This window comes from Montipora foliosa, chromosome 9 (assembly GCF_036669935.1).
Source record: "Montipora foliosa isolate CH-2021 chromosome 9, ASM3666993v2, whole genome shotgun sequence".
NCBI classification, from domain to species: domain Eukaryota; kingdom Metazoa; phylum Cnidaria; class Anthozoa; order Scleractinia; family Acroporidae; genus Montipora; species Montipora foliosa.
This window is the reverse complement of record NC_090877.1, coordinates 34,715,934-34,734,071: the sequence shown is the minus strand read 5'-3', so window position 1 is coordinate 34,734,071 and position 18,138 is coordinate 34,715,934. Positions and strand designations below refer to the sequence as shown.

Here is an 18,138-nt window from a genome sequence, read left to right as displayed (position 1 = left end):
CTACTCAGGAGATGTTTGCCCCTTTTAACTCTTTCCTCCGAAGAGGGCCATTTGAGGAATCTTACAGAGATGTGTCGTCATGGGGAACGCCGTGGGGGCGTAAGGGTTCATCGGGTGCAAGCCTGTTCTACTTCCTGATAGAGAAGCATGTATCCAGTTAAAACACTTTCATGAAATTGAGCGTATATTCTTCACCAGTGTAAAAAAAATTAAAAAAAAAACATTTTTGTCGCTTTGTGTGACTTGCATATTGATATCCCGTCCAAAAAAACAGTCAAGAAAGAACAGCCTTTTTTCTTCACGTACCCCAACCTTTCAGTTTTATTTGATAACTGGCGCAATTTAGCCAGTGTCCACACTCGTCTCTTCCAACCTACATGGAAAAATAAGGAACACTTACAAAGAGGCAATGGTCTGGGTTTTTCAGCGTCTCGCTCTCTGCAAGCGCTCGAGGCATAAATTTTTTCCTTTCTGCCACACCTTCTGATGTCGAGGCTGTGACGTATGCGTTCAGCCCCTTCCAAAATGGCGTCCAAAAGAAAGGGTGTATGGTTATGGTTGCCTACATGACATTCCACCTCAAGAAATGTCCCGTCTAGCAGATTATTTTGTCGTTTGTGGAATAGACAGGGACTCAAAGAACGGTAAAGAGTAGTTCCTTGTTTTAGTCTGCGCTTCATCAGTCGACAAAAATGTTGTGCAAACATATCACTGCTCTGGAAGTTTCCCGACTCGACTTGCTTATTTAGTTTCTTCCATTGAAATTTTTAGACGAAGTGAAAGGGAAGGTAATTCAGCGTTTTCCCAAGAAAGCCCGAAAAGATGCAACCTTCCCGGAGGGAATTGAATTGGTGAGTGGCTTGAGTTTTGGTTGAAATTAAACCGAAATATGTTTATGTAACTGTAGTGTAATACCAATTTTCGCGGAAGCTGCCTGCAGTGGTAGCCAAATGCTCGCTTAGCAAGACCCATTCAATTCGTGTTGTTGTATGTTATCTGTTCAACCGACTGTCGGGTGTGCATCCTCTTGTGTCAACCTGAAAAAAAGTGCAAACAAGAGGACTTTCTCGTATCCGACAGTTGTAAATGCGTAAGTGTTATCAGGTTGAGAGGCCCATGTTTGAAGCCGACCATGTGTAACTCCTTATCGTGCTTCTTGACTCGTAGATATTTATTAATGTGTTTTGAAACCTTACATTGAAGGCACCATGCTCTGGACTTTCACGTATTCCAGTTCGCGCGTCAAATAACCAACATCACAACATGTTTGCTGACCAATATTGGATGAAGTATTTCTCAGTTTATTGTAGAGTTAGCGACTCCTTGTATTGAATAAAGAGAATTGAGAATCTTTTTCTTTTGCTGTACTGCTTTCACAAAGTCGCTGATCTTTCTTTTCTTATAAAGATCGTCGGGGAACGCGTGCAATTTACATGTAAGCACTATTCCTCAGATATAACTGCTCTGCGTTGGCTTCAAAGGAACATTTTTACTGTTTCGGCTTGCTCCGAATCACAGTATTCTGCGCAGTTTTTTGCGTACTTTGAGGTACCTTGATGTTGTCACAATGTTGGACTCTTTTTTCCCATCACATGCAAACAAAGATTTCTGAGAAAAAACCGGGGTGAAATTATATTGAGACTGGATTAGTGTCTTGAATACTTGTTTATATAGCTGAGATGATCAATGTGATGATACAAATACTTTCACTTCAAATTTATGTCAATGCTTATATTTATTTGGATGTATGAGTTAAAATCTCTTATGTGACTTGCAAATGACCTTTGTAAATTGGTTTTCACTGTTTTGTGAAATTACCAAATGGTTTCAAATGATTAACATTATCATTGACAACTCGCCTTGATATCATCCTAATATTATTTATATACCTGGACAAAAATTTTCTGTAGTTGCAAGGATAACTATGGACAGCTTTAGAACAACAATACTCTCTTTTAAATGTATGAAATCAACAAATGCCCTCGCATGTTTATGCAACTGAATTCTAATCTACATGAAAATTTTATGTGGAGTCATTCAGGTCTATAAATTTTCATTGCAGCTGTGAATTTTTGTCGTGTAAATTTGACACCATTTTTGATGAGGTTAAATGCAGTTCAACAGAGGGAACAACTAGGAGCAGCTGCAGTCAGTTGTCAGTGGTTTTGTTATATTTGCGCATGCATCTGACTCCTTGTGCCTTGGGTTGTAGAGCTTATTTGTTGGTTTGGCAGGAAGGAATATTTTCTGTGGAGTGTTTAGCATTTTTTCCCCTCTACTTCCACTGTTTATCAGTGTCACATGTGCCTATCTTCTCTGCTGCATGGGGGCTCATGGCTGGGTTGTCAGGTTTGCCAGCCATGGGTGCAGTCTCCATCTTGGAGCTCGCTGCCAATGTAGTGGAAGCTCCAGGATGTTTCAGATACCCAACCTCCACTTGGCGATGCAGTTGTTAATTCAAGAAAGTAAATGTTATTTGTATCCTTTGTTTAGTTTTGCCAGCCTGGAGGATGGAACTATTCCTTCTACTGCAAGCCACCAACGTTCTTTGTGGCAGTTCTTACTGATATGGAGGGGGACCATCGATACTGTGCTTGCTTCACATTCTATGAAAAATGTAGTCAAACTAAGCCTAAGTCAGCGGGAGCATTGAAGCCGACAAGCAAGGATGCAGCTGTGGATGGCAGCCAATCTGATTCATCTATGTCTGACAAGCGTGGCTCTGACAATGTGCCTGGCATTTCTGTTAATAGTGGTGAATTAGCACTGGATAGGTTTGCCCCAAAATGCTTGGTTCTTGTTTCGAGAGCAAATTATTTTGAAGTGTTTAAGGTACGTACATATTATAATTTTGTCAATCTGTAATTTAATCAATGTTTTTTAAAGGTTATTCTCCATTTTACAATGTGCAATGCAAGCAGCATACAAAGTTGATCAGGAGAAAAATAATTGTCCAAAAAGGAAACCATGCAGTTTATTAAATGCATTACCATGCCGTAGTAATGAAAGAAATAATATCAAAAGGCAAAAAATGAAAACATGAAATACAAGGAATAAATAAATGTGAACTTACTAGATAATTAATCCATTGACTCCCAGGGGTTCTCCATTGACGATTAAAATCGTGTGGCGTTAGACCGAGTAAATACTAAGTCTAGCTGGTTTGGACGTCAAAGGGTTAAAATAATTTTATTACTCTCATTCCAGATTTTCAGTGAGTATAAAAGCAGTGCTCAGGAGAATAAAGTAACAGAAAAATGCTCTGAAAAAGAAAAGTGCTGTTGCAGTGATAATAGCCTCTAAGAGAGAAATTTAATTAGAGACTTTCATTTACCGGTAGTATCCAGAGAATGAAGCACTCCTGTGGGCTAATGAAGACCCAACCCATAATTTGGAAATAGAGTTACTTCATCCTGTGAAAGTATTAGATTAAAGTCAAGTCAGTGTCAAGTTAGATCTATCATTCAATTAGCAGTCTCAATGAGACTTTGATTCACTTTTTTTAACCCTCCAAATTGTATATAATATATATATGTCAACTTGTTTGGAAACAAGATTGCTTTTCCTGGTGAACTTTTTCCCAGAATTTTTTCAGTGAAAGCTAATGTTGGCAGCTCATTGTAAGCATGTCTGTCCTATATAAATGTACTTTGCGTAGTAACCAGGCTTTTTGTTTGGAGAAAGAAACTGGTAACATCATGTTTGAGTTCTCAAAGGTTGCATGGTGTTTTGTTGCTCATGGTGGCTGAATCTTTGTAGAAAGTTACAGGCCATCATTGACACTGTGAAAAGTTTTGTGGTTGAATGGAGATTCCTTGTCTGGTAACTTTCGTCATTTCAAGATTGGTGAATCTAACTCGCCTTTAAGACCCCCTAATGAAAGCAGTTGAACAGGCTTTCACCAGAGGGACACTGTCTATTATCAAACAATTTACGCGTCGATTAGGAAAGGTTTAGGTGTAGAAAGTTCAAAGGGTATAAGCAATTTCCTGGAAAACAAGTGGTAGATCATACTCAAAGTGAGGATTGTCCAATTCTCTCATTTCCTCTCTGTCCTTTTTATTTCAGAACTGCCTTACAACCATCTATTTATCATTCCTGTCTGGTAACACCAAATCTTTAGAAGGATTAGTTGGCTGCATTTTGGGCTTTGTTCAAGTGCCTCCTCCTGGTGGACCAAAGATGACATTTTCCATGGGAGCTGGTGATCGGCAGACTCTGTTACCCCCAGTTTCAGATACCCTTCCAGTGACTGGCAAATCAGTTGCTATCCTGTTCAATCAGCTAGGCAAGTTGTCAAGTTATCATACCAATGCGCTCATAGGGAAATTATTGCTTTATAGTGACAACATACTTGTAATATTGTAGATGTCTTGTTCCTGCTGGTGATTTGACAAATTTATAATAATTACATGTATTTGTCATCATTTTATTCAACAGGTATCCACAATATGTTGGCTCTTTTCTGTGCCGTCTTGACAGAAAACAAGATAGTGTTCTACTCAAGCAGTTATTCGCAGTTGACTCATGCCACCCAAGCTATGTTAGCATTGATGTACCCACTGAAGTTTAGGTAATAAGAAAATACCTGCCAGATTAAAAAAAATATGATTGGGAGAAGTGATCCTCTCACTTATCACTTAAAAGATATTGAAAAATTGAAAAATTCAGGCTTCTTCAACAAGATTTGAACCCATGGCCTCTGCAATGGCAGGAGAAGTGATCTTCACACTTATCTGGACAGTAATATTATTTAATTAAGCAATAATAATTATTGATCACTTCTCCCTTTCATATGTAACCCACACTTCAAATAATTGCTTTTGAAGAGGATGCATTCTAATCGTATCAGTTCTGTGGGGTTTCCCTCCAGTATCTATCATGATACCATACCATTTCAGCGTCGGGACGCCATCTTGTTCTGGCTCAAATAACCTTCTTTTTTCTTGCCATCGATCTCTATGGAAATGAACAATGGTTAGATCATTTGAAACTTGCAAACACAGTCTCACTTGACCAATGTGACAATGCCTCGTTTGTTGCGATTGCACTTCTACCAGCAGTCTAAGTGGTCAAAACGTTTGCAAAGCAAATGTAACAGAATTCAGTTCAAAATGACAAATTTTCAAGCCAATTGTAATTCGTCCATTGTCCATGCAGTGTCATATTGATTTGTTGCGTTAATACAAGGGACAGAAACTAGCTCACGAGGCCCCTGTATCAGGGTGTTTTGTGACACATTGTGTGATGTAATGTGGAGACTACATTTAATTCCCAGCCTACCCTTCTGAAGTCGTTGTCATCGCTTGTGTTAGTGTTTTTTGTTACAATTTTAAAAGAGCATTTGTCAAAGCTGGAGGGAAGTTTTGTACTAGCTGTGGACCTTGCTTATTCATGTGAGCATGGCCTTCTGAGGAGTGCAATATACTGTAATTATTGCTAAATTTGAGTGAAGGGACCCACTGCTGTTTCACAATAATTCTTTAGTTTAGCTTTCCGTAAATCTGGTATGCAGGTACAGTAGGCGCGATCAGTGGAGTCTTTAGCTCAGTGCGCCGACCAACCATTCTTGGTTTGTCATGGGCAAATTAGTTACAAACAGCAAACAGAAGATGCTGCTGATGTTGGAAATGAACATTTGGCTCTGGCTGAATTTATCAGGTGTCTATAATTATAAGTTGTCCAGATAATGGCAGGGATCATGTCTCCCTTTCACTTATAACCCACAAAAAAGATTGAATTGTTTAGAAAATAGCTGGCAATTTGAAATATGCTACAGAGTTTATTTTGAGTCAATGAGAATGTTACCAACATTATTTTCTTATCTTAACTTTGCTTGTCAGTTATGTTTTCATTCCAATTTTGCCTGCTGCACTGCTTGAGTTCTTGAATGCACCAACACCATACATCATGGGAGTTCATGAAGGTTACAAGGATATCGCACCTGACTTGGTAAGGGAGCCTAATACAACATGTTGTCAATGCAAATGTCACTTTCCTAACTAAAACAAGGCTCTATATTGATTCCTTAAAGTGCATGTACAGTGTACCAGTAATTTCCAGAGTGCAACGTAAAGCCCCAAAGCACTCTTTCCTTCTTCACTTCCTTCTGTTTCCTGTCAAAACCAACCTGTACTTGAAGCCAGGAAGGCCTTGATATCCCGCCATCAAGATGCTCATAATGATTATTCTCACTTTACCTTATTGCTGTTTTGTGATTTTGCAGGCTGATGTTATCCTTGTGGATATTGATGGAGGACACATCTTCATCCCAGACACCATCAACCTTGCTTCGTTGCCTGAACCATTCTTAGGCCGAACAAGGCATGAATTAACCTTGGTAAGTCTTTATGACTCCAGTGGTCAACCTTGTTTTTTCCTTCGCAAAAAAAACTTTGCATAACTCATCTCATTACGTATGGGTGGTATGTACAGCACATGTAAATGACTCCTGTCCACAGTATAAATTATTTCTGGTTAAAACCCTGTGCTGGACTTACATGTACGTCTTGTTAGAGGAATGAATAAGATATGATGTCACACTATTAAACTGGGGTAAGCTATAGATGCCCAATTTGGATCTTCTTCCACACTAGTTATCTATTATAACTACATGTATTTGGTAAAACAAATAAATTTTATGAGTTATCAGTCCTTTGGTATATGTACATTACATGAAAACAGTTTTCTTTGTGTTCTTGTGTTTTTGATCATCTTATTTAAAAGATGAGTAAATATTATTATTCATGTTCAGGTATTGCATCCTCAACTTGTTACAGCAGACTGTGCCTTCCAGACATCAACCTCTCCTTCACTTCCAGTGCTTCAGGTAGGTATTGCCATGAGTGAACATAATTTTTCTCAACTTCTTTCTTTAGTTTCTGGCAGTCGTAGCTCTAATCTGTAGTTTCCTCTTTTTTCTTGTAGGACAAGGAATTGCGTGCAGTGTTTATACGACTGCTTGCTCAAATGTTTTCTGGCTATCGATCTTGTCTGACTTTGATCAGAATCCATCCCAAGCCTGTTATAACATTTAACAAGGTACAGTAATTTTTTCATGTTCATGGAGCTCTGTAGGATGTTCTTAACTGGCGGATTTACAAGAGTCGAATTCCATTTTTTGCCTTAAAAAATTGTCAATTCTTTTTTGTTTAGTTCTTTCCTTTGGTCATCCCCACACAATCCTCCAGCTCTCTCTCCTTGCATTAAATCTTTTTTTTTTTTGTATTGAGTTGATGTCGTACTTTCAGTCTTTATTTTTGTAACACTTTGTTGAAATGTAGGCTTAATTGGCTCCAAGCTTTAAAAGATGAGCCTTCCTCTTGTCCCCTTTTTCTGTTGAAGGTAAAGGGTTGTTTTCACTATAACTCTTCCAAAATTTTTGTTGATAGGGGTAAGTCAAAATACATGTTCTTTTGCACTCACTATTATAAGACTGAACTGTTGAGACTGCTGTGTAAAACATTACCCGTATATCTACTGTATTTCTCGCAGGTTTCATTCCTTGAGTATAGAGGCATGGTGGGTGATGCATTTTTGTCCAAGGTAAAATTTAATTTTCTTGTTAACTAGACTGAAAGAATCATGATTTAAATTTCCCTTCTTTCAAAGGCATTCTTGCAGTCAGTGGCAAGTGTGTAATACATGTATCTGAAGGAACAAGAAAAGAGTACTAGTGCAGAGAATCACACAGTGCTTTTGTTTCTTCTTGGAATGTCTAATCCATTTTGTGTGCTCAGATAATTTTTCCAGACTGATGAGATCATATCTTTCTCATTCAAACGGAATACATTGACTTTCTGTTATTGGATTCCTTCACAGGTTTTGGACAGCATTTCATTTCTCTCATTTGTCGCATGCCGTGGTCCTCCTTATAGAGCATGTGATCTGTTTGACCAGGTAATTCTGTAGAGTATACTTGTTCAAATTTGAAGTAATGTCAAGTCTAATGACATAATTGTTTCAAACTCCCTGGGGAATTCAGCCATCTCTTCTAGTTTTTAAATGTCAAGAATGTACAAAAACAAACCAAACTCCCTGGAGAAAGCTTAACAGACAGCTGCAGAGGGTAGTTGTCATTAAAAACATTTCCTCTTTTCTAGTTATCTGTAGAAATTGACGGTATTCTGAGTACAGAAGGAGGATTGGATGCTGAGGTTCAGGCCAACATTCAACAGCTGGCACAGAAGCTTTATGACAACGTAAGTCATTGCTGCACAATGATACTACAGTACTGTGCAAAAGTAAGGTGACAGTCTCTACTCGATCCTCACGAGGATCAAGAATGGAGTCAAAGATCGAGACTCAACACTCGATTGCAAAATCGAAACATTGTCAATTATTCATACTTGATTCAACGTCACAAAAGTGTTACTCCTTGATTAAATAACAACAGGAACTGTTTCATAAGAAAATGAGATAGCAGCTATCGTTCCTGTGAGTCTTCTCTTCAAAACTGCAATCTTATGTCGTGGATTAAAATATAAAAGCAAAAGAGTGAGCTTTACCGCGTGATGGATTTTATCGAGAATCAAATGTAAAATTTAATTTCCAATGTAAACATTTAGAAATATTTGCATACCACGTGATTCATGTATTTTTACATCTTGTCTTAAATGCAATGATTTGAAGGAAAATTATATTGATGGTTGAATCTCGGTGCTAGACTTGTTCAGGGGCATCAGGTTTCATTCTTTCTTGATAGTTGACTCAATTCTCAATTGTCTTTCTTGAATCCTTGATCCTCGGTCTTTCCGAGAATCGAGGATCGGAGATCGAGTCAAAAATTGAGTTTCCAAAGCGAATGTCAGCTTACTTTTGCACGGTGCTGTACATACATGTAATATTCCAAAACGAGTGTGAGTGCTTCATTGGATTTCCAAACAAAAGAAAATGTTTGAAACCATGAGGCGGCAGGCCGAGTGGTTTTAACCCATTGACTCCTGGGGGTTCCCACTGATGAGTAAAATCTTCTGGCGTTAGACAGAGTAAAATACTAAGTATGGCCGGTTTAGGGGTAAATGGGTTAAGTGCTTTTGTGCGTTTGGAAATCCAATGAAGTACGACGTACAAATTTTGAAATTACTTCTCCAACAAAGGCAATTATAATTTCAATCACTTTTTTTCAAGTCAAACATTTTTTGTACACCTCATAGTTGTGCAGAAGCATGTGAGATCTGTGAGCAATAACTCGTTACCATGTCCAGATGGAGAGTGCAGAGAGATATTAATTTTAGACCCTGTAAAAGCTGGGAGAGGAGGAAGAAGATTGTGTGACTAGTGCTGTTCCGAATTCTGTACATTATAAAAACAAATAGGCAGCTCGAATTTTTGAAGATTAGAATAATTATTATAATTAAGAGCCATTTTGTACTTGTTTTTTCAAAACATATGTTTGAAATTATTGATTTCAAACCACACATTTGAAATTCATTTTATGAGTCAACAAGTAGTGTTTCATTGGGTTTCAAACTCGTCCTGGTGACCAGAATGTGGTGATGCGATTGGCTTATTAACTTATGAGCTTATTAACTTATGAATTATTAATGAGTTTGAGCAATCATACAGTAGTTTCTAGTACATTAACTAATCAACTACTGAGGTGGTCTTGGTTTTGCTGAGGTCTGACCCCAGCTTTTCACCTTTTAATTTCTGGGCCAGCAACATTCATTGTTCTGTTAGGGGATATTTGCAAGTGCTAAGAACATTTCTGCTTGCTTGCTTCATGACAGGAACCTTCTGGTGATACAGCAGAAAATGCAATCCAACCATTGGATCCATCTATCGAAGCCGAATTGTACAGCAAACTAGTCTTTCCTGAGCTCAGTGAATCTGAAATCGGCCAGTATATTGATCAAGCAGAGAATGTTGCTGCCCCCTACAAAATCAAAAGCCCAGAGCCGTGTGTTGTGCCTTCAACTGTTGTTTCAAACCGCCAACAGCATTACATTCCAAGTCGCAAGCTTGAGGTGTTAAGAGACTGTGTTGCGTACATTTTTGATAACAAGATATCTGAAGCGAGAAAGGTAATTCATTCTTTTAGTTAGTGTCATCAAAGGAAGTTGTTTTGGATTGGATTTTTTTTCCTTGTTTAATCCATTGACTCCGGGGGGTTCCCCATTGACGAGTAAAATCGACTGGTGTTAGACAGCAAAATACTAAGTCTGGCCGGTTTAGGCCGCTTTGGGTATTAAAGGGTTAATACTTGTTGGTATACTGTATATGGACATCTCTGCAAATTTTGCCTGAATTTCACAGTATGGTCTGTGCTAACTGAAAGCTTTTAATACATGTAATTCTCTCTTCTTGAACAGACCCTTCCATCAGTGGTCCGAGCACTGAAGTCCAAAGGAGCCCAGTTAGCTCTGTGCCATGAACTTTCTCTCAGAGTTAAGCAGAACAGATCAATGTTGGAACATGACCAGTTTGATTTGGTTGTAAGACTCATGAACAGTGCATTGCAGGTTTGTAACCACGCATTTTTCAGAGATAATTCAGCTTCAGTTTGGAAAAGAATGCCATACGTAGCTTTGTAATTTAAAATATTTAAGTACAACTAGCGTGCACTTGATGACGCATACAACTGTCCGATTTCAAGGTGTCCAATTACAAACTGTCCCATTTAATACAGAAGTCAGGGTTGTTGATGACCAATCAGATTCAAGAATTTTGTAATACCATAGTTACGATTAAATGTACAAGTTGCACTTTTACATGTAGGAGGGAAAGGGTTACTGTCTGGTATCTCTGATTTTTGGTGCAAATCGCAAGAACTAACTCTGTGCCCAGGCAAGATCTAGGAAGTTTGAGAAAATAGCTAATTGGGTGAGAGGAATATTTACTGTAGATCAGGGTTAGCATTGAAATGTCTTTCTTTGTCTTCTGTTTATCACCAATAGGATGATGCTAGTATGAGTAATACAGCAGTTGCTGCAGCACTTCTACCTCTTACAGCCACATTCTGCAGGGTATGTCATTTTGTCATGTGGGAAATAAAATGTATCATATATTGAAAAGTTAATTGCAAGAGATTGAAATGCTGAATCTCTTTTTGTTAGAAACTCAATGTTGGTGTAATTCAGTTTGCTTACACTTGCGTACAAGATCATCCAGTTTGGGAGCGACAGCAGTTCTGGGAGGAGGCATTTTATGCTGACGTAGAGGCACAAATCAAACAATTGTATGTTAATGAAGAAGCTCCCAAGGCAAATGCTGAAGATACCTCTGATAGAGCCCAGCAACGCATTTCACGTGCCAGCTTAACACCTCTGACCAAGCACCGTAGCTTCTCGAAAAGTAGGGATAACATTTCATTGTCAGCTAAGGAGTCGGGGAGCTCCAGTGATTTGGATAATACTAGCACACAAGAAGAGCAAAAGTCAGTTCCAAGTGCACTTAGCATTGCTGCTAAGCAGGTTAGTTGTCATCACACGATGATGAAAAAGCTTTTTGCTGTCTGAAAATTGTGTCCATCAGGGCTCGACCTTGACTTTTTTGACAGTAGCCTTGGCTAGTAAACTGGTAAAAATCACTAGGCAATGCGCTCTTTTTGTGAGCCATAAGGAAAACATTAATATGCTTTCAAGTAATAACTCTACAATGTTCTTCAAACTATATACATTTTGACATACATTATGCCACATTTAAAAACATTAAATGTAATAGTCCATTGACGTTGGCCGTCTACTTCTCCACAGAAACTCCTTTGTCCAACTTTACACAAACCTTCTTTTTCTGCTTCCACACTTCCAATTTTCCTCTTTGAAATCATCACCTTTCCTTTTCAAGCTGTTCTCGGAAGAAAAGAAGCCTCTGATGTTCATTTGAGAAGTGAATATGTGCAACTAGAAACAATGTGGCAGACAGCTTAATTTATGATCGAACTGTGTGATGGGAGCATGGGGATCCTGTCTCTTTAGCCGAGTAATGGCTTTGAAAATCACTTAGAACAATTTCACGTTTTTTTTTCTTTTTGTTTTTTTTTTTACAATAATGCGCCATCAATTGTGAGTAGTAAAAATTTCAGTAGAATTTGAAATGGATGATAATATTTGCCTTCAGCATTTCAGTAGTCAACATGGCTACTAAGCGAGAGAAGTCCACTAGCCAAAACTGAAAATCTACTAGTATTTGGCTAGTTGCCAACCACCAAGATCGAGCCCTGTACACTCTGATCAAGGATTATTCAAGGCTATTTTTGTTTTTCAATTTTTTTTCTTCCTCCTTCATTTTCTCTGGTTTTTGTTTTCTCCTTTTAAAGAAAAATAAAAATTATAGCTTTCTTCTTGTAAAAATAATAATAGTGTTGTTCCTGTTGTCTTCAAAAATTAAAATTACAGTGTAAGCTATGGAACCATAAACATTTTTGAATAGTAGTTGCACAGTTCCAGACTTAAACATTAATAGACCTTTTTGCAGATACGGTAGCCATTTTGATTTCTACTGTTCCAAATAGCCATTATGGGATGCCTAGGTGGCAAATAATTATATTATATTAATTTATACCCTGAGCATCCTATAATGTCTTTCGAAACAATAGAAATCAAAATGGCCGCCGTATCTGCAAAAAGGTCTACCAGTATTCACTGTGAATAATATGTTTATTAATTTATTTTCCTATAAAGATTATCATCATGTAAGTTGGCTCAAACCGGTTTAAACCATTTGGAGGGAATGTCTTACTTGAAGGATTAACTCCACACATTACCTAACTCTTTCACATTAGGCAATGTTATTCTACTAAATGAAACACCTATAATTGCTCAACAAGATGCACTCATAAATGTGACATAATACGTTACCATGGTTACCATTTAAAAGCACCCTATATTTTCTTTAAACATTTATTTCTCCAAAACAAACTTGGTGACCCCCATTTTTTATTGAAAAGTAATTAGCAGGCTTAGATGAAACACTCTGCAATAATTATCTACATTGTACAATGGAAATGACCTTGACACTCACATGATTAGATGGCCATGTTGGTGGACAAAACGAAGCAATATTCGCTCACGTTTTGCATAATAATAGAGCCAAATTCCCAAAAGACTTCAGTTCACCAACGTGGCTGCTATTGATGTTAGGGGCAAGCCAAGGATTGGTGTTTTATTTGGTATCATAAAATCTGCTGTTACGTGAACAACTTGGATAAATTCAATCCTTCCAAAAAAGTACAGTTTGTTGAAAGTGTTAAAACTGTTTTTAAACTCCCTAAAGATGATGGCGTGGGATAAAAATTTAGTTGTTGCCCGATTTGTTTTTAGCTCAAGAAATGGCCTCACTACAGCAAGATGGAGAAAGACGCCAAGATAAACAGCGAGGAAGGCATTGTGTACAGTCAGGCAATACATTATGCAAATCGCATGGTTTACATGAGAATACCATTGGATGCAAGTGAGAAAATGCCTCAGCCCAGCCCGGCACCAGCAACAGGTTTGTTTATGTTTCCAGAGATAGTGCCACATGTCATTTGGATTGACTCTTCAATTAGTTCTGCTTTGCCCATCTTTGTTCTCTAGACCAACATTTCTTCTTTATTGTGTCACCAATTGAACAATTTTAGTAAATTAAAATGTCTCTTTTATGAGGTTGAACATTGTGCTGAGTTCAGTTTCATTCCCTACATATTCTAATCATTATTTCCCACTTGCTCCTTAATGACTAGGGGCAAGTGTACTCAGTGCTTGGCGTGGCATTGGCATTTATGGTCATACGGTGTGGTCTGCTAGCAGGCAATTAGCTAGCAGGCCATGTTCTGGTGTCTTGTTACTGTTCTGGACCTGATTTCAGGGCATTCCTGTGTTCACTGGATCAGCGGTAGTCTGATACGGTCCGTGTAGTTTTACTCTGCTCAGGGTATGGGGCATTTTGTGTTTGTTGTATTTTCTGGTGTCCCCTCCGTCCTCTCCCCATTGTAGTATTACCGTAGTTGTTATCTTCGTAGTAGGTTCTCCACTTTTCTTCCAGTTCAGTGTGATGGGTGCTTGGACTGAAGCTGGATAGGGCAGGCTTTTGGGTGTTCTACCAACTTGGGTTTCGGAGCTGACAGTTCCAGCCCCCACATTCTGGGGCACTCAACCTCCATGTGTGACTTAGGCATTAGTAATAATTGTAATACTATTGACCTTTTAGTGCAGCCATACTAAAACTTGCGGAAGCCTCTTGTTGATTATTACCACTAAGCATTTGATTTTTGTCCAGATTTTGTACAGTACATCAAAAACATGTATGAGCATAGTGATGTTAACAATGCACTTAAACACCCATTGCCTCCTAGGAGTGATATTTAATACAGTTTACTGTCTTATGCCAGACAATTGTAGGAGTCATTGGGTTAATAGAATTTTTGTTTGCTGTGGCAGGTTTGGCCACTGTCGATGGTGATGAATCCATAAATGGTACCTACATGGGGAGCATAGTGAATGGTGTTGGTGGTATGTTTTTTTGTTTTTTTATGTACTGTACATTTATGTTTTGTAGTAATTGAATGCAGAAAAATTGATTTTGTAGGAGTACTTTGTGTCTCAGTGTTTATTCTGTTGGGAAGAAAAGATCCCTAGAAAAAATATATATCAGCCTTCTCAAAATATTTTTCGGGAGCAGGTCATAAGGAAAGTGGAGACGGTTTGGTGCTATAGGCACCCCCAGCCAAGCGAGTGCCCAAAGGACGCAAGCTTCTAGGGGGGTCTGGGGGTATGCTCCCCTAGGGAATTTTTTAAATTTAGACACTCACAGATGCAATTTAGTGCAATCTGGGGGATTTAAAGTGACGAAATTTCACATATGGAATTGACACTTGCTTGGAGTCTGATAAGAAATACTGGAATGTTAGTTAAATAAACATTTCATGTGCGCGACGCCAAAAAATATTGCGGACGCGAATTTGTACGTAAAACTAACTTTTTTTCAAGCTTTTATAATATCTCCAGTGACTTCACGTTCGAGCTAAAAATGTGTTGGCCGACATTTTCTGACTGGAAGGAGACGGTCAAGCTTTCTGAGGAGGCGGCTCATTGAGCTGTCGACCGGCCGGTTTTGAGAAGGCTGTATATAATTCTTACTTTCCCATTGGATAAACAAACCTTGTGGCCCACTTGCCTCAGGGGTCTCTTCACTTGCCTGATTATATAAGGTTTAATGTAGATAAAAGACAGAAATACTCAGGGTACAGTAGAAATACTCCATGTACAGTATAAGCCGCACCTTTCTTCTCAAAAGTCAAATAAAAAAGTGGGGGTGCGGCTCATCTACAGAAACATCTGAGAATGGAGTATTAAGATTTATAAGAACTTCTCAAGATGTCACTGTATGAGCATATCACAAACTGAAAGCATGCTGTTGTTCATTGCCCTTTTCATGAGTGAAAAGAGCCATTTGTATCTTTAAGCGTTCATTTGCAATTCTTGTTTTCCAAGAGTTCTTTCAAGTAATTAATGTTCACTTTACTCAAACAACTGAACACCAACCTACAGGAAATCTCTATTCCTCCACAAAGCTGTTTGCTGTGATGCCTGAGGCCAGTCACATTGACACATGTCTTTCTGCCACATGTGAGAAAATACCATGGTATTCGCAAGTACTCGCTAGGCAAATGGCCAACCATTTCATTGTGATGCCCAGACTCCATTCCACATTTTAAAGCTTGGCTACTTAAGCTCTCATTCTTATCGTGTGATGGAGTGTTTCGAAGTGATAACTGATCTTGAAAAAAATTCTGGCGAGAGAGCATCATAAGATTTTTTAGAGTAAACTCACAAGATAAAGGTATGACAAGTGAAATTTCGCTATCCAAAGACTGAGTTGATGTGAAAGCTTGTAACAACGACCATGTCAGTGTTTTGAAACCTTACTTGTTTGCTTACAAAATAATCGAACTTCATTAGAACTTCGAAGTTTGTTGTCTTAATTTTTTTTTTTTTTTTTGAAATTCAAGCTTCCAAATTCGGGGGGAGGCTTATCTATGGGTGCGGGTTATAGATGGACTTTTACAGTAATTCTTTTGTTTGTGCATGTACGTTGGATAAGTGTTCTAAGGAAGTTGCTTTCCCAAGCATGAAATCTACTTGTCCCAGACAACAGGCCCCAGTCGTTCAAAAGGTGGATAACGTTATCCACTGGATAAATCTCCATTCATGGTATTGGTAATTGATTTCTCTATGACTTATCCACTGGATAGTGATTTATCCAGTAGATGTGCTATCCATTGTTTGAACAACTGGGGCCAGGACAAGAGCTGAGAAACTCTAACTGTACCTCTCATCATTGTCTGGTTTCAGTGAACAGTGAAGTGGGTAGTTGCATAACAGACAGTGGAGGATGGGAAAATTACATGGATGATGAAGATGGTGGAACCATTGCTGACCAAGTCACAAAATTTGTCAGCCGATTTGTGGACAGAGTCGGCACAGAAGCAGGAATCAGTCAAGAGCACTTGAAGTCTCTTTACACAATGATTCCTGGAGTGGTTGCTATGCACATAGAATCACTGGAGCCAGTGTATCGTGAGTACAAAAACCTGGCTCCTATTCAAAAGGTGTGTATCAGGGAAAATATTCTTTATTCAGGGTACAAAATAATGAAAAACAGCTGAAACGTGAAATATAATGATTTATAATGATTTATTATTACCATGGTAACGTGCAATTTCATTTTGAGTTGAGTAAATGTATGATAAGAGAAGTAATTAAAAGCTTCAAGTAGCCATTTGGGAAAAAAAAATTGCATTAATTTTGTATAACAGGGCCAGCTGTCCAATGGAAGAAGGTCTGGCTTATAGGACATTGTTCCTAGGATAACTTATTTTAAGATATCGGGAATAAAATCATTTTTAGTTTGGTCGCATTTGTGGGGATACATGTAGGCTCCTTACTGAGTAGTCTAGCTTGACTACATGTGGTGTTGAAATATCTGGAATATTATTGTTTGCGTTTTGTTACGAGTTAATGGTGTGTGTGATAAATGGTTTCTATGCAATCAAAATGGAGCTTAAGTGCACCCATCAGTCACCTGTAACTTGATGCCAATAGGGTGACCTCAAGGCTTTGTTTCTTTGCAATTTACACTAGTAAAATTAATAATTATACAAATTGTAATAGGAATCTTTTTATAACCATCCATTGTTTGGTTTTTGAATTCTTCAGTTTCTCAGTTTTTGCATTCTTGCTTCTGATTGCTGGGTATCCCATGTTTTCCACACACCTGAAAAACAACAGGTCGGTTTAAAAAAGGAAATCCAAAAGCCACCATTTTTCGGGGTGACTGTTTTTCGTTAATTTTATTGGTTAGGTAAAGTGAGTGGGTGTCGCAGGACTCACAGTCGCTGCCACCTATCCCAACATGCTGTGACTGTCCAATGTTTGTCACTCACCGCAGGCCAAGATCATGAGACCAGCATTGTTGCAAGGAGAGGAAATGCTTAGTGATGGACTGCGTGCATACCTTGTACATGATGGCCGCGATCTAGGGAAGGGAGGTGAACTTGGAGGACCTTGTCTGTTACCAGCAGATGGTGCTGTGTTCTTGACGAATTACAGAGTGATCTTCAAGGGGACACCAGTCGACCCATTTGGTAAGTCAACATAGACATCGTGTAGCTATTTTCTTGTAGTATACATCTTGGGTCCACCTAGAAAGGTAGTTGAGATAATAGACAATCAAGGCTAGTTAAGATAATCGGCACAAAAATGAAGAAATCTTTTTTGCATGCTATTTATAAATGTGGTACAGATGTTAGCTGAGCTACACATTGATGTGACTCAGTATTGGTATATTGTTGACTTCTGCAGCTTCTGAGATGATTGTGACAAGAAGCTTTCCTGTTGGTTCGCTGGTCAAAGAAAAGAAGATTGGAGTGCAGTATCTTCAGCACTTGGAACTATGGCTTCATGAGTGTGTACAGCTGAGATCAAGCACTTTTCAGGTACAGAAACTTCTTGCTTAATTAAAAATTGATGGAGTTCTATCGTCTTAAGGGTTAACAAAGTTATTAATGTGCAGCTCTGTTCTGTTAGTAGTAACCCACTGCATTTTTTTACCATTATGTCCAAAGCTTTCATTATGTCGATGTAAAAGAGTTGCAACTTTTGTTTCAGAAAATGAATGAATCAGTTTGATACAGTAGGCCATGTTTGATTTATCATT

At 38.4% G+C, this 18,138-nt stretch overlaps 1 protein-coding gene across 1 annotated transcript in view; it reads left to right on the top strand.

Annotated features, from left to right (window-relative positions):
- The first annotated feature begins 503 nt into the window (after positions 1-503).
- The window catches only part of LOC137969431 (myotubularin-related protein 13-like), a 34,594-nt gene continuing 16,959 nt past the window's right edge, over positions 504-18,138 (top strand). The window contains exons 1-21 of the mRNA XM_068815654.1: positions 504-644; positions 772-851; positions 2,494-2,832; positions 4,069-4,288; positions 4,441-4,573; positions 5,844-5,952; positions 6,227-6,340; positions 6,755-6,829; positions 6,928-7,041; positions 7,495-7,545; positions 7,822-7,899; positions 8,103-8,201; positions 9,732-10,025; positions 10,314-10,463; positions 10,899-10,967; positions 11,058-11,414; positions 13,263-13,431; positions 14,361-14,432; positions 16,275-16,531; positions 17,371-17,566; positions 17,784-17,917. Of these exons, the coding sequence (XP_068671755.1) occupies positions 587-644; positions 772-851; positions 2,494-2,832; positions 4,069-4,288; positions 4,441-4,573; positions 5,844-5,952; positions 6,227-6,340; positions 6,755-6,829; positions 6,928-7,041; positions 7,495-7,545; positions 7,822-7,899; positions 8,103-8,201; positions 9,732-10,025; positions 10,314-10,463; positions 10,899-10,967; positions 11,058-11,414; positions 13,263-13,431; positions 14,361-14,432; positions 16,275-16,531; positions 17,371-17,566; positions 17,784-17,917 (3,168 nt within the window). The 5' untranslated portion in view covers positions 504-586. The remainder of the gene's footprint in view (positions 645-771; positions 852-2,493; positions 2,833-4,068; positions 4,289-4,440; positions 4,574-5,843; positions 5,953-6,226; positions 6,341-6,754; positions 6,830-6,927; positions 7,042-7,494; positions 7,546-7,821; positions 7,900-8,102; positions 8,202-9,731; positions 10,026-10,313; positions 10,464-10,898; positions 10,968-11,057; positions 11,415-13,262; positions 13,432-14,360; positions 14,433-16,274; positions 16,532-17,370; positions 17,567-17,783; positions 17,918-18,138) is intronic.